General features: G+C 47.5%; 2 protein-coding genes across 6 annotated transcripts in view; one reads left to right on the top strand and one right to left on the bottom strand.

Moving 5' to 3' along the window:
- The window catches only part of LOC129842347 (ribonucleases P/MRP protein subunit POP1-like), a 48308-nt gene extending 42326 nt beyond the window's left edge, over positions 1-5982 (bottom strand). The window contains exons 1-4 of one of the 3 annotated variants that reach the window (XM_055910865.1): positions 5894-5982; positions 5309-5575; positions 4756-4931; positions 3377-3637 (exon numbers count right to left, since the gene is read on the bottom strand). In XM_055910865.1, the coding sequence (XP_055766840.1) occupies positions 3377-3637; positions 4756-4931; positions 5309-5564 (693 nt within the window). In that variant the 5' untranslated portion in view covers positions 5565-5575; positions 5894-5982. Of the gene's footprint in view, positions 1-3376; positions 3638-4523; positions 4932-5308; positions 5576-5893 lie in introns of those variants that run through there. The other 2 variants (XM_055910864.1, XM_055910866.1) reach the window with 2 other exon arrangements.
- A 279-nt stretch (positions 5983-6261) lies between these two features.
- Positions 6262-14112, top strand: LOC129842348 (2-iminobutanoate/2-iminopropanoate deaminase-like). 3 transcript variants are annotated; one of them, XM_055910867.1, is made up of 7 exons: positions 6264-6438; positions 7412-7517; positions 11392-11446; positions 11534-11602; positions 13193-13248; positions 13678-13722; positions 13866-14112. In XM_055910867.1, exons 1-7 carry the CDS (start codon positions 6374-6376, stop codon positions 13881-13883), a joined length of 414 nt encoding a protein of 137 aa, XP_055766842.1. In that variant the 5' UTR covers positions 6264-6373; the 3' UTR covers positions 13884-14112. The 3 variants fall into 3 exon arrangements, with proteins under 3 accessions (XP_055766844.1, XP_055766842.1, XP_055766843.1); XM_055910869.1 differs by lacking the exon at positions 11534-11602 and having other exon boundaries at positions 6262-6438; XM_055910868.1 differs by having other exon boundaries at positions 6265-6438; positions 13678-14112.
- Positions 14113-15514: the final 1402 nt, after the last annotated feature.

Raw genomic sequence — 15514 nt, 5'->3', positions numbered from 1 at the left:
CTAAATGTTAAGCTGAGTCCATGTCCCTCACTGTTACCTAGATCTAGCTAAATGTTAAGATGAGTCCATGTCCCTCACTGTTACCTAGATCTAGCTAAATGTTAAGATGAGTCCATGTCCCTCACTGTTACCTAGATCTAGCTAAATGTTATGATTCATGTCCCTCACTGTTACCTAGATCTAGCTAAATGTTAAGCTGAGTCCATGTCCCTCACTGTTACCTAGATCTAGCTAAATGTTAAGATGAGTCCATGTCCCTCACTGTTACCTAGATCTAGCTAAATGTTATGATGAGTTCATGTCCCTCACTGTTACCTAGATCTAGCTAAATGTTAAGCTGAGTCCATGTCCCTCACTGTTACCTAGATCTAGCTAAATGTTATGATTCATGTCCCTCACTGTTACCTAGATCTAGCTAAATGTTATGATTCATGTCCCTCACTGTTACCTAGATCTAGCTAAATGTTATGATTCATGTCCCTCACTGTTACCTAGATCTAGCTAAATGTTAAGCTGAGTCCATGTCCCTCACTGTTACCTAGATCTAGCTAAATGTTAAGCTGAGTCCATGTCCCTCACTGTTACCTAGATCTAGCTAAATGTTAAGCTGAGTCCATGTCCCTCACTGTTACCTAGATCTAGCTAAATGTTAAGATGAGTTCATGTTATGGGAATTTTATGAATAATGACTAAAGGATTTATACATTTAACGTAGAATTATAACTAACAGAATGATATCCTGTCTGATGAATCATGTTTGTCCATAAGAAAGAGGGACTGTTAGCAGACAAGGAACTGTGGCAGACAACTTGTGACCACTGTGAAACTGATAACAGGGAAGGAAGTCTCCCCACGCAGGGAGGGGAGAAACCTTGGGCTTCTGGTAGATTGTATAACAGGTGGCGGACCATGTATGAGAAGGAGACTTGTGAACTACGTTGCCATTGTATCTGAGAGGGACGTTTATGACGAAATGTGAGGTATATAAACCAATGTACAGGAAATGATAGGCAGAACGTTCCCGTGAATAAACATTTGACTTTTGTAGACTGGGCCGCTGTCTGTTTTTATTTCCATCAGTATCTTACAAATCCTGATATAGCAGACTGAGGAATTTTATTTAATTGGTTAGAATACATGAGAATTTAATTCTCCTAAAAGTTCATGTCTCTCACTGTTGGGGATCTGTATTGAAAATAGTCCCCCAGAAATGTTTTAACTTTCCACAAAGCATATTTAAAACTAGAGTTATCCCAGGTCTGGTGAACTCCTAACCTTATTGAGCAGGAATTTAAAACTAGAGTTATCCCAGGTCTGGTGAACTCCTAACCTTATTGAGCAGGAATTTAAAACTAGAGTTATCCCAGGTCTGGTGAACTCCTAACCTTATTGAGCAGGAATTTAAAACTAGAGTTATCCCAGGTCTGGTGAACTCCTAACCTTATTGAGCAGGAATTTATAACTAGAGTTATCCCAGGTCTGGTGAACTCCTAACCTTATTGAGCAGTAATTTATAACTAGAGTTATCCCAGGTCTGGTGAACTCCTAACCTTATTGAGCAGGAATTTAAAACTAGAGTTATCCCAGGTCTGGTGAACTCCTAACCTTATTGAGCAGGAATTTATAACTAGAGTTATCCCAGGTCTGGTGAACTCCTAACCTTATTGAACAGTAATTTAAAACTAGAGTTATCCCAGGTCTGGTGAACTCCTAACCTTATTGAACAGTAATTTATAACTAGAGTTATCCCAGGCCTGGTGAACTCCTAACCTTATTGAGCAGGAATTTATAACTAGAGTTATCCCAGGTCTGGTGAACTCCTAACCTTATTGAGCAGGAATTTATAACTAGAGTTATCCCAGGTCTGGTGAACTCCTAACCTTATTGAACAGTAATTTAAAACTAGAGTTATCCCAGGTCTGGTGAACTCCTAACCTTATTGAGCAGTAATTTAAAACTAGTTATCCCAGGTCTGGTGAACTCCTAACCTTATTGAGCAGGAATTTAAAACTAGAGGTATCCCAGGTCTGGTGAACTCCTAACCTTATTGAACAGTAATTTATAACTAGAGTTATCCCAGGTCTGGTGAACTCCTAACCTTATTGAGCAGGAATTTAAAACTAGAGGTATCCCAGGTCTGGTGAACTCCTAACCTTATTGAACAGTAATTTATAACTAGAGTTATCCCAGGTCTGGTGAACTCCTAACCTTATTGAGCAGGAATTTAAAACTAGAGTTATCCCAGGTCTGGTGAACTCCTAACCTTATTGAGCAGGAATTTAAAACTAGAGTTATCCCAGGTCTGGTGAACTCCTAACCTTATTGAGCAGGAATTTATAACTAGAGTTATCCCAGGTCTGGTGAACTCCTAACCTTATTGAGCAGGAATTTAAAACTAGAGTTATCCCAGGTCTGGTGAACTCCTAACCTTATTGAGCAGTAATTTATAACTAGAGTTATCCCAGGTCTGGTGAACTCCTAACCTTATTGAGCAGGAATTTAAAACTAGAGTTATCCCAGGTCTGGTGAACTCCTAACCTTATTGAGCAGGAATTTATAACTAGAGTTATCCCAGGTCTGGTTAACTCCTAACCTTATTGAGCAGGAATTTAAAACTAGAGTTATCCCAGGTCTGGTGAACTCCTAACCTTATTGAGCAGGAATTTAAAACTAGAGTTATCCCAGGTCTGGTGAACTCCTAACCTTATTGAGCAGTAATTTAAAACTAGAGTTATCCCATGTCTGGTGAACTCCTAACCTTATTGAACAGTAATTTATAACTAGAGTTATCCCAGGTCTGGTGAACTCCTAACCTTATTGAGCAGGAATTTATAACTAGAGTTATCCCAGGTCTGGTGAACTCCTAACCTTATTGAGCAGGAATTTATAACTAGAGTTATCCCAGGTCTGGTGAACTCCTAACCTTATTGAACAGTAATTTATAACTAGAGTTATCCCAGGTCTGGTGAACTCCTAACCTTATTGAGCAGGAATTTATAACTAGAGTTATCCCAGGTCTGGTGAACTCCTAACCTTATTGAGCAGGAATTTATAACTAGAGTTATCCCAGGTCTGGTGAACTCCTAACCTTATTGAACAGTAATTTAAAACTAGTTATCCCAGGTCTGGTGAACTCCTAACCTTATTGAGCAGGAATTTAAAACTAGAGTTATCCCAGGTCTGGTGTAACCTTATTGAGCAGTAATTTAAAACTAGAGTTATCCCAGGTCTGGTGAACTCCTAACCTTATTGAGCAGTAATTTGAACAGGACCCTATAAAATCTGTCAATCAATCAAAATGTATTTCCTATCAGTTGTCCCAAAGTGCTTTCCAGATATCCAGCCTAAAAAAGACTCAGTGGGTTAAGACACTAACCTGTATTAGACAGTGGGAACTCATGGCTCTGTAGCAGGCTCTGTAACACTTGTAGGTTGGCCTGTCTCCCAGACAGTAGCCCCATCTCCTGACCATGTGGAAGCGCTTGGCGTGCCAGATGTGCGTCTCCAGCCACAGGTTCTTCCGCTGGCGACGGTTGAACTCCAGAAGCATGTTGCCGTGGCGACGCCGGGCTTTACGGCTCTTGCTCTTGGACTGTTCCTTCTTCACCTTCTGGCCAGCCTTCTGACTCTTCTCCAACTGGACCAGAGACGAAACATTCAGAATATATAGGCTCTAGGTGTGACTAGTCCTCCTGACCAGCCTTCTGACTCTTCAACTAGACCAGAGACGAGACATACAGAATATATAGGCTCTAGGTGTGACTAGTCCTCCTGACCAGCCTTCTGACTCTTCTCCAACTAGACCAGAGACGAGACATACAGAATATATAGGCTCTAGGTGTGACTAGTCCTCCTGACCAGCCTTCTGACTCTTCTCCAACTAGACCAGAGACGAGACATACAGAATATATAGGCTCTAGGTGTGACTAGTCCTCCTGACCAGCCTTCTGACTACAACTAGACCAGAGACGAGACATACAGAATATATAGGCTCTAGGTGTGACTAGTCCTTCTGACCAGCCTTCTGACTACAACTAGACCAGAGACGAAACATACAGAATATTGCCGCACCACTGCTGGTGTGTAATGCGACTAGTCCGGCTCTAGGCGCGACTAGTCCGGCTCCAGGCGCGACTAGTCCCGGCTCTAGGTGTGACTAATACGAGAGGAGACAGATCTGGGACCATGCTTTAAAGTCAAGAGAGAGAGAGGCCGTGTTTCACTGTGACTGAGTGTGTGTGACTGTGAGCGTGTGTGACTGTGAGCATGTGTGTGTGACTAAGTGTGACTGTGTGTGACTGTGTGTGACTGAGTGTGACTGAGTGTGACTGAGTGTGACTGAGTGTGACTGTATGTGTGACTGTGAGCGTCTGTGTGTGACTAAGTGTGACAGTGTGACTGTATGTGTGACTGTGAGCGTCTGTGTGTGACTAAGTGTGACTGTGACTGTGAGCGTGTGTGTGTGTGTGTGAGACTGTGAGCGTGTGACTAAGTGTGACTGTGTGTTACTGAGACAAACCCACCATGTTGTTGGCCATGTCTCTCAGCCTGCAGGGCACTGTGACTGTGTGTGACTGTGTGTTACTGAGACAAACCCACCATGTTGTTGGCCATGTCTCTCAGCCTGCAGGGCACTGTGACTGAGTGTGACTGTGTGTGTGACTGAGACAAACCCACCATGTTGTTGGCCATGTCTCTCAGCCTGCAGGGCACTGTGACTGAGTGTGACTGTGTGTGTGACTGAGACAAACCCACCATGTTGTTGGCCGTGTCTCTCAGCCTGCAGGGCAGTCTCTTGGTGTTATGACTCATGGCCCTCCTCCTCATGTGTTTAGGAAGCGCTCCAAACACATGGGAGCTGCCTGTTGTCTTGGTGACGGCCGTCAACATGGCGTTCACCTCTGCTGCCCGGGCCTTGGCAAACGCCGAGGCTGAGGAGAGGAGGCACATCACCACACATCACAAAAAGGCTGGCTGGGAGTCAATGGGTTGGAGCATCAGGCATGATTTACTCATTCTAAATGCCATTGGAATTGTGGCTGGGAGTCAATGGGTTGGAGCATCAGGCATGATTTACTCATTCTAAATGCCATTGGAATTGTGGCTGGGAGTCAATGGGTTGGAGCATCAGGCATTATTTACTCATTCTAAATGCCATTGGAATTGTGTAATATGCTGTTGATTTGCAGCTGGTTCAACATTGACATGCAGAAGTGCTCAGCTAGAACCTATATCAGTTTAAAACCCATCAAGACATGAACATCCATTTAAAATACATTGACAACTGTATGCAGGAAGGTGTTCTTACCAGTAATGTGTGTGGGCAGAGCCTGCGGGTAGCCCCCATGTCCTTCTCTCTGGTGGCCCCGGACCCAGCCCCCTCTCTGGGCATGGCCTGAGTGAGAGGACCCCTGGCCCCTTGGATGTGGAGACAGATCATAGCCTCGACCTGTAGGGGTGTCCCCTCCGTTCCTCCAGTGGGAGCTGCCCTGGGAGGAATAGGTGACGTTGATCGGCTGGTTCCTCATCTTCTTATCGCGCATCCTGTGCTTGGCTGTAGACATGTTTGATAGCTCTGCAGAAAATAAACAATAACACGACTCATTGATAACAAGACTTATGGTGCTGTCAAAAATGATCCTATCCTAGGACACGAGCAGGCTACTAGCTACTATTTAAGAGTGAATTGCACAGTCACTGATCGGATGTTATTGTCAGCGACGCTTTGAAAGACATGCCATTCAATCTCCCCTCAGCAGAATAGCTAGCTAAATTAGCTACTTAGCAAGGTTGCTACACATTGGACACAAACTGGCTACGCTAACGAGTTATGAAGTTATCCACTTCCATCACACCACAATCTACTTGTAAAGGTAACTGAAAATATATTCACTTTCAAATCCTGAATGGAGAAACAGTTATATTTCAAAACCACGCTGTACGCTCACATTTATATCTACAGCTCTTCCGCATAAATATGACGTATATCTTGTTCCGGTTCAATTGTGTTCATGGGAAATGTAGTATACAGTAGATCTTTTTTGTATATATATTTTTTTCATGTAACCTTTATTTATGTAGTAGATATACTTGCTCACGTCAATAAAATATGACAAAATTGGCAGAAAATAAATAAACTTTTTGAATTTAGCGTCATTTCGGTTTTTGGGCAAGAATCAGTACCCTGCCAATACCCACAACGATTACAATAATATAAGTTGTGGGTCTATGAAACTTGTAGGCCCGTTTAGTTAAGACTTTACGGTAGTAAGACGCGCTCTGCCAGCGGATCTGTCATTTCAGAGTTCCACGGACTACAGACCAGTTACTTCTTTGTTTTAAGTGAAGCCTTTTTTGTTGTCGAATTCTAATCATGTCTAAGATCATCAGGAAGATAATCAACACCACTAAAGCGCCGGCAGCTATCGGGCCGTACAGGTAGGTGGTCTGTGTAGTTTTTATCACACTGTTGGTCTTTTAAGGTGTTGAACTATTTTTATCAAATCAAATCAAATTGATCGCATACACATATTTAGCAAGATGTTATCGTGGTTGTAGCGAAATGCTCGTGTTCCTAGCTTTCAACAGCGCAGTAGTATCTAACTAAATGCTTGTGTTCCTAGCTTTCAACAGCGCAGTAGTATCTAACAGTGCAGGAGCACGATGTAAAATAATGTAATATAGAAATATTAGGACGAGCAATGTCGGAGTCCGGAGTATTTATGTATATATATATATACTAAGAATAGTATATTCTTGTTTGCATTCATTCAATAAGCAACTATTTTAGATATTGTCTGTTCGTGTGTCTGCAGACGGTACAATGAATCACACATGCTGTATTGGCATTTATGTTCTGTCTGTGAAGGGACATTCGCGGTCTGTTACGGTAAGGGGTGTCACCCTTTTTACCCAATAATCGTGGGAGGTGGAGCTCTGGCGTTACTGTAAACTGTAGAGTGAGTGAGTTTTATTTCAGGTTAAAGTGCTTTTTGACTGAAGGCATGTGACTGGCAGAGTTGGCACAGAGGGTATGTGTTGGAATGGAGCATTCTGTGGACTGGCACTGTCGTTGCGCACTCCACGTTCCTTTAAAAGCCTATTGTATTACACACTATATTGTATTACATGACATTCAGAAATAGTCCCCAGTATGGTTGCTCAGTTTAACCAGTAGGTGGCAGTAAAGTATCAATTTAGATTTCTGGAAAGTCAAACTACAGTGTTAATTGTGTTCTGGATGGAAAAGACTGAGGACATTTATATGTTTTGCTTCATTTAGGTAGTGGTAGTCGTCGTAGTGTCTATAATATCTTGAATGTGACAGAGATAACATTTCACCTGCCCCATGTTGTTTCATATCTTATCAGCTGTCCAGTCCTGTCTTCATATTCATTGTTCTGTCTCCCAGCCAGGCGGTGGTGGTGGACAGGACCATGTACGTGTCGGGCCAGCTGGGGATGGACCCTGCCTCTGGTCAGCTGGTGGAGGGAGGGGTTCAGGCTCAGACCAAACAGGTGAGGTGACGCTTAGACCCCCCCCCCCCCCCCCCAGGTCAGTGGTGAGACTGGGTCAGATGCTGCAGGAGGTCAGTGGTGAGACTGGGTCAGATGCTGCAGGAGGTCGGTGGTGAGACTGGGTCAGATGCTTCAGGAGGTCAGTGGTGAGACTGGGTCAGATGCTGCAGGAGGTCGGTCGTCAGTGGTGAGACTGGGTCAGATGCTTCAGGAGGTCAGTGGTGAGACTGGGTGAGATGCTTCAGGAGGTCAGTGGTGAGACTGGGTCAGATGCTTCAGGAGGTCGGTCATCAGTGGTGAGACTGGGTCAGATGCTGCAGGAGGTCAGTGGTGAGACTGGGTCAGATGCTTCAGGAGGTCAGTGGTGAGACTGGGTCAGATGCTTCAGGAGGTCAGTGGTGAGACTGGGTCAGATGCTGCAGGAGGTCAGTGGTGAGACTGGGTCAGATGCTTCAGGAGGTCAGTGGTGAGACTGGGTGAGATGCTTCAGGAGGTCGGTCATCAGTGGTGAGACTGGGTCAGATGCTTCAGGAGGTCAGTGGTGAGACTGGGTCAGATGCTTCAGGAGGTCAGTGGTGAGACTGGGTCAGATGCTTCAGGAGGTCAGTGGTGAGACTGGGTCAGATGCTTCAGGAGGTCGGTGGTGAGACTGGGTGGGATGCTTCAGGAGGTCAGTGGTGAGACTGGGTCAGATGCTGCAGGAGGTCGGACATCAGTGGTGAGACTGGGTCAGATGCTTCAGGAGGTCAGTGGTGAGACTGGGTCAGATGCTTCAGGAGGTCAGTGGTGAGACTGGGTCAGATGCTTCAGGAGGTCAGTGGTGAGACTGGGTCAGATGCTGCAGGAGGTCAGTGGTGAGACTGGGTCAGATGCTGCAGGAGGTCGGTCGTCAGTGGTGAGACTGGGTCAGATGCTTCAGGAGGTCAGTGGTGAGACTGGGTCAGATGCTTCAGGAGGTCGGTCGTCAGTGGTGAGACTGGGTCAGATGCTGCAGGAGGTCAGTGGTGAGACTGGGTCAGATGCTGCAGGAGGTCAGTGGTGAGACTGGGTCAGATGCTGCAGGAGGTCAGTGGTGAGACTGGGTCAGATGCTTCAGGAGGTCAGTGGTGAGACTGGGTCAGATGCTTCAGGAGGTCGGTCGTCAGTGGTGAGACTGGGTCAGATGCTGCAGGAGGTCAGTGGTGAGACTGGGTCAGATGCTGCAGGAGGTCAGTGGTGAGACTGGGTCAGATGCTTCAGGAGGTCAGTGGTGAGACTGGGTCAGATGCTTCAGGAGGTCGGTCCTGCGTGTTTGCGAGGCAGATGCTTCAGGAGGCCGGTCCTGTGTGTTTGCGAGGCAGATGTCCTGGGTTCGAGCCTCGGTATTAGCTGAAGCGGTACCCGTTCAGCGAGCAGCGAGACATCTTTTACACTCATTCCATATCAAAGTTAATTGAAAATGTAGGAATAGGATTGCCCTAAACAATCTCTTCTCTATCACAGGGCGGCAGGGAGCCTAGTGGTTAAAGGGGGGGAGGCAGGTAGCCTAGTGGTTAAAGGGGGGGAGGCAGGTAGCCTAGTGGTTAAAGGGGGGAGGCAGGGAGCCTAGTGGTTAGAGGGGGGAGGCAGGGAGCCTAGTGGTTAGAGGGGGGAGGCAGGGAGCCTAGTGGTTAGAGGGGGGAGGCAGGGAGCCTAGTGGTTAGAGGGGGGAGGCAGGTAGCCTAGTGGTTAGAGGGTTGGAGGCAGGTAGCCTAGTGGTTAGAGGGTTGGAGGCAGGTAGCCTAGTGGTTAGAGGGGGGAGGCAGGTAGCCTAGTGGTTAGAGGGGGGGAGGCAGGTAGCCTAGTGGTTAGAGGGGGGAGGCAGGTAGCCTAGTGGTTAGAGGGTTGGAGGCAGGTAGCCTAGTGGTTAGAGGGTTGGAGGCAGGTAGCCTAGTGGTTAGAGGGGGGAGGCAGGTAGCCTAGTGGTTAGAGGGGGGAGGCAGGTAGCCTAGTGGTTAGAGGGGGGAGGCAGGTAGCCTAGTGGTTAGAGGGGGGAGGCAGGTAGCCTAGTGGTTAGAGGGGGGAGGCAGGGAGCCTAGTGGTTAGAGGGGGGAGGCAGGGAGCCTAGTGGTTAGAGGGGGGAGGCAGGGAGCCTAGTGGTTAGAGGGGGGGAGGCAGGTAGCCTAGTGGTTAGAGGGGGGGAGGCAGGTAGCCTAGTGGTTAGAGGGGGGGAGGCAGGTAGCCTAGTGGTTAGAGGGGGGGAGGCAGGTAGCCTAGTGGTTAGAGGGGGGGAGGCAGGTAGCCTAGTGGTTAGAGGGGGGGAGGCAGGTAGCCTAGTGGTTAGAGGGGGGGAGGCAGGTAGCCTAGTGGTTAGAGGGGGGGAGGCAGGTAGCCTAGTGGTTAGAGGGGGGGAGGCAGGTAGCCTAGTGGTTAGAGGGGGGGAGGCAGGTAGCCTAGTGGTTAGAGGGGGGGAGGCAGGTAGCCTAGTGGTTAGAGGGGGGGAGGCAGGTAGCCTAGTGGTTAGAGGGGGGGAGGCAGGTAGCCTAGTGGTTAGAGGGGGGGAGGCAGGTAGCCTAGTGGTTAGAGGGGGGGAGGCAGGTAGCCTAGTGGTTAGAGGGGGGGAGGCAGGTAGCCTAGTGGTTAGAGGGGGGGAGGCAGGTAGCCTAGTGGTTAGAGGGGGGGAGGCAGGTAGCCTAGTGGTTAGAGGGGGGGAGGCAGGTAGCCTAGTGGTTAGAGGGGGGGAGGCAGGTAGCCTAGTGGTTAGAGGGGGGGAGGCAGGTAGCCTAGTGGTTAGAGGGGGGGAGGCAGGTAGCCTAGTGGTTAGAGGGGGGGAGGCAGGTAGCCTAGTGGTTAGAGGGGGGGAGGCAGGTAGCCTAGTGGTTAGAGGGGGGGAGGCAGGTAGCCTAGTGGTTAGAGGGGGGGAGGCAGGTAGCCTAGTGGTTAGAGGGGGGGAGGCAGGTAGCCTAGTGGTTAGAGGGGGGGAGGCAGGTAGCCTAGTGGTTAGAGGGGGGGAGGCAGGTAGCCTAGTGGTTAGAGGGGGGGAGGCAGGTAGCCTAGTGGTTAGAGGGGGGGAGGCAGGTAGCCTAGTGGTTAGAGGGGGGGAGGCAGGTAGCCTAGTGGTTAGAGGGGGGGAGGCAGGTAGCCTAGTGGTTAGAGGGGGGGAGGCAGGTAGCCTAGTGGTTAGAGGGGGGGAGGCAGGTAGCCTAGTGGTTAGAGGGGGGGAGGCAGGTAGCCTAGTGGTTAGAGGGGGGGAGGCAGGTAGCCTAGTGGTTAGAGGGGGGGAGGCAGGTAGCCTAGTGGTTAGAGGGGGGGAGGCAGGTAGCCTAGTGGTTAGAGGGGGGGAGGCAGGTAGCCTAGTGGTTAGAGGGGGGGAGGCAGGTAGCCTAGTGGTTAGAGGGGGGGAGGCAGGTAGCCTAGTGGTTAGAGGGGGGGAGGCAGGTAGCCTAGTGGTTAGAGGGGGGGAGGCAGGTAGCCTAGTGGTTAGAGGGGGGGAGGCAGGTAGCCTAGTGGTTAGAGGGGGGGAGGCAGGTAGCCTAGTGGTTAGAGGGGGGGAGGCAGGTAGCCTAGTGGTTAGAGGGGGGGAGGCAGGTAGCCTAGTGGTTAGAGGGGGGGAGGCAGGTAGCCGAAAGGTTGCTGGATCAAATCCCTGAGCTGACAAGGTACAAATCTGTCCTTCTGCCCCTGAACAAGGCAGTTAACCCACTGTTCCCCTGAACAAGGCAGTTAACCCACTGTTCCCCTGAGCAAGGCAGTTAACCCACTGTTCCCCTGAGCAAGGCAGTTAACCCACTGTTCCCCTGAACAAGGCAGTTAACCCACTGTTCCTCGGGCGCTGTGGATGTCGATTATGGCAGTTAAATGCAGAAGACACATTTCAGTTTAATGCATTTCCTGTCCCTCTTCCTGTCCCGTACAGGCTCTGGTGAACATGGGGGAGATCCTGAAAGAAGCAGGATGTGGATATGACAGTGGTAAGTTATGATATTTTTTTATAAAAACTTGTATTAGATGTTTGTAAAAACCATTAATTTCCAGATTTGTTTTTTCTTTTCCCTCAGTCGTGAAAACCACGGTTCTTTTGGCTGACATGAATGACTTCGTGAGTGTAAATGATGTCTATAAAACATGTAAGTGTCTTTGTTGTTGGGATCCTTCCTGTTGAATTCTCTGAATATTCATGTTGTTGGGATCCTTCCTGTTGAATTCTCTGAATATTCATGTTGTTGGGATCCTTCCTGTTGAATTCTCTGATTATTCATGTTGTTGGGATCCTTCCTGTTGAATTCTCTGATTATTCATGTTGTTGGGATCCTTCCTGTTGAATTCTCTGATTATTCATGTTGTTGGGATCCTTCCTGTTGAATTCTCTGATTATTCATGTTGTTGGGATCCTTCCTGTTGAATTCTCTGATTATTCATGTTGTTGGGATCCTTCTTGTTGAATTCTCTGAATATTCATGTTGTTGGGATCCTTCTTGTTGAATTCTCTGAATATTCATGTTGTTGGGATCCTTCTTGTTGAATTCTCTGAATATTCATGTTGTTGGGATCCTTCTTGTTGAATTCTCTGAATATTCATGTTGTTGGGATCCTTCCTGTTGAATTCTCTGAATATGCATGTTGTTGGGATCCTTCCTGTTGAATTCTCTGAATATTCATGTTGTTGGGATCCTTCCTGTTGAATTCTCTGAATATTCATGTTGTTGGGATCCTTCCTGTTGAATTCTCTGATTATTCATGTTGTTGGGATCCTTCTTGTTGAATTCTCTGAATATTCATGTTGTTGGGATCCTTCTTGTTGAATTCTCTGAATATTCATGTTGTTGGGATCCTTCTTGTTGAATTCTCTGAATATTCATGTTGTTGGGATCCTTCTTGTTGAATTCTCTGAATATTCATGTTGTTGGGATCCTTCCTGTTGAATTCTCTGAATATGCATGTTGTTGGGATCCTTCCTGTTGAATTCTCTGAATATTCATGTTGTTGGGATCCTTCCTGTTGAATTCTCTGAATATTCATGTTGTTGGGATCCTTCCTGTTGAATTCTCTGAATATTCATGTTGTTGGGATCCTTCCTGTTGAATTCTCTGAATATTCATGTTGTTGGGATCCTTCCTGTTGAATTCTCTGAATATTCATGTTGTTGGGATCCTTCTTGTTGAATTCTCTGAATATTCATGTTGTTGGGATCCTTCTTGTTGAATTCTCTGAATATTCATGTTGTTGGGATCCTTCTTGTTGAATTCTCTGAATATTCATGTTGTTGGGATCCTTCCTGTTGAATTCTCTGAATATTCATGTTGTTGGGATCCTTCTTGTTGAATTCTCTGAATATTCATGTTGTTGGGATCCTTCCTGTTGAATTCTCTGAATATTCATGTTTTGTGTAGATCGTTGACAAAATTAAAAATGTAAATCCATTTTAATCCCACTTCTGCAACACAACCAAATGTATAAAAAGTCCAGAGGTGTGAATACATTCTGAAGGGCACTGTAAATGGACTTGGCCAATAAAGGTCTTTCTGATTGTGATTCTAACACGCTAAGACCCCTCCCATAATGCACCTCACATGTCACACAACATCTCTGTTCTATATAAAGGTCATTATACTGGATGTCCTGGGTAAACTGAATGCTGATGTTCCATTACCCAGGTCAAACCAGGGGTTAATTAAGCCAGATCTATAGTATGTAACCATGTTTGTGTTCCTCTTTAGTTTTCAGCAGTAACTTCCCAGCCAGGGCTGCCTACCAGGTCGCTGCTCTGCCCAGGGTGAGGATCTGACTCTTCATCTCATTGCACTGTTTCTATGGCAATACAGAACCTGACCATGTGATGTTAATGACAACAAAGCTGAGAAGTACCTGAATGCTATTTTTATGTCTCTGTCTCTCTCTCTCTCTCTGTGTCTCTGTCTGTCTCTCTCTCTCTCTCTCTCTCTGTCTGTGTCTCTCTGTGTCTCTCTCTCTCTTTGTGTCTCTCTCTCTCTGTCTGTGTCTCTGTCTCTCTCTCTGGGTGTCTCTCTCTCTGTTTGTCTCTCTCTCTGTTTGTCTCTCTCTCTCTCTGTGTCTCTGTCTGTCTCTCTCTCTCTCTCTCTCTCTGTCTGTGTCTCTCTGTGTCTCTCTCTCTCTCTGTGTCTCTCTGTCTCTCTCTCTCTCTCTGTGTCTCTCTCTCTCTCTCTCTCTCTCGTCTCTCTCTCAGGGTGGGCTTGTAGAGATTGAAGCTGTCGCTGTTCTGGGCCCTCTGACTGAGGCCTCTTGATGTTTGCCTGTTCTGGGCCCTCTGACTGAGGCCTCTTGATGTTTGCCTGTTCTGGGCCCTCTGACTGAGGCCTCTTGATGTTTGCCTGTTCTGGGCCCTCTGACTGAGGCCTCTTGATGTTTGCCTGTTCTGGGCCCTCTGACTGAGGCCTCTTGATGTAGCCTACATGTCAGTGACAGAACAGGAAAATCAACAACTCCCATGTCCCATAAAATGACGTGCCATCACAATACCAGCGTATAGTGAATCATTTCCATTGGTTAAGATCGTCCAATAAAACATCACTTCCTGTTTTACTTGATGGTTTAAAAATACAGTCAAAACAGAATGAATGTAGCTCTTTTCCACATGATTAAAGCACTGAGTGTGAATTTATTGGTGAATCTGTGACATTTTGCAGCAGACTGTTGCAGGTTGTACAGTATCATTCTTATTGGCTGCTGAGGTGTGACCTACGTGATGAGGTAATGGTCCAGGTACTTCCTGACTAAATGTTCCTGCCTGGCAACGGTTGCTCACCACGTCAACTGTGCAGTCGGGCATCAGATAACTGTATCATGATGTGGGTTAGCTGATACGTTAACTACCTATCCAGGCATTTGTAAGATGCAGCGTAGTCCGGCAGGAATCCGACCTGTGTGTTGCTTGCCATGGCATTATAGCCTGATACCCCTCTTTCTCCGGCTCCAAACCATTCCCCCCTCCAGCTCCAAACCCTTCCTCTCTCTCTCCAGCTCCAAACCCTTCCCCTCTCTCTCCAGCTCCAAACCCTTCCCCTCTCTCTCTCTCTCTCTAGCTCCAAACCCTTCCTCTCTCTCCAGCTCCAAACCCTTCCTCTCTCTCTCTCTCCAGCTCCAAACCCTTCCTCTCTCTCTCTCTACAGCTCCAAACCCTTCCTCTCTCTCCAGCTCCAAACCCTTCCTCTCTCTCTCTCTCCAGCTCCAAACCCTTCCTCTCTCTCTCTCTACAGCTCCAAACCCTTCCTCTCTCTCTCTCTACAGCTCCAAACCCTTCCTCTCTCTCTCTCTACAGCTCCAAACCCTTCATCTCTCTCTCTCTACAGCTCCAAACCCTTCCTCTCTCTCTCTCTCTCTCTCCAGCTCCAAACCCTTCCTCTCTCTCTCTCTCTCTCTCCAGCTCCAAACCCTTCCTCTCTCTCTCTCTCTCTCTCCAGCTCCAAACCCTTCCTCTCTCTCTCTCTCTCTCTCTAGCTCCAAACCCTTCCTCTCTCTCTCTCTCTCTCTAGCTCCAAACCCTTCCTCTCTCTCTCTCTCTCTCTAGCTCCAAACCCTTCCTCTCTCTCTCTCTCTCTCTCTAGCTCCAAACCCTTCCTCTCTCTCTCTCTCTCTCTCTAGCTCCAAACCCTTCCTCTCTCTCTCTCTCTCTCTAGCTCCAAACCCTTCCTCTCTCTCTCTCTCTCTAGCTCCAAACCCTTCCTCTCTCTCTCTCTCTCTAGCTCCAAACCCTTCCTCTCTCTCTCTCTCTCTCTCTAGCTCCAAACCCTTCCTCTCTCTCTCTCTCTCTCTAGCTCCAAACCCTTCCTCTCTCTCTCTCTCTCTAGCTCCAAACCCTTCCTCTCTCTCTCTCTCTCTAGCTCCAAACCCTTCCTCTCTCTCTCTCTCTCTAGCTCCAAACCCTTCCTCTCTCTCTCTCTCTCTAGCTCCAAACCCTTCCTCTCTCTCTCTAGCTCCAAACCCTTCCTCTCTCTCTCTCTAGCTCCAAACCCTTCCTCTCTCTCTCTCTCTAGCTCCAAACCCTTCCTCTCTCTCTCTCTCTA

This window comes from Salvelinus fontinalis, unplaced genomic scaffold (assembly GCF_029448725.1).
Source record: "Salvelinus fontinalis isolate EN_2023a unplaced genomic scaffold, ASM2944872v1 scaffold_0035, whole genome shotgun sequence".
Taxonomy (NCBI): domain Eukaryota; kingdom Metazoa; phylum Chordata; class Actinopteri; order Salmoniformes; family Salmonidae; genus Salvelinus; species Salvelinus fontinalis.
The sequence above is the reverse complement of the archived record's forward strand: the minus strand, read 5'-3'. Positions and strand labels throughout refer to the sequence as shown.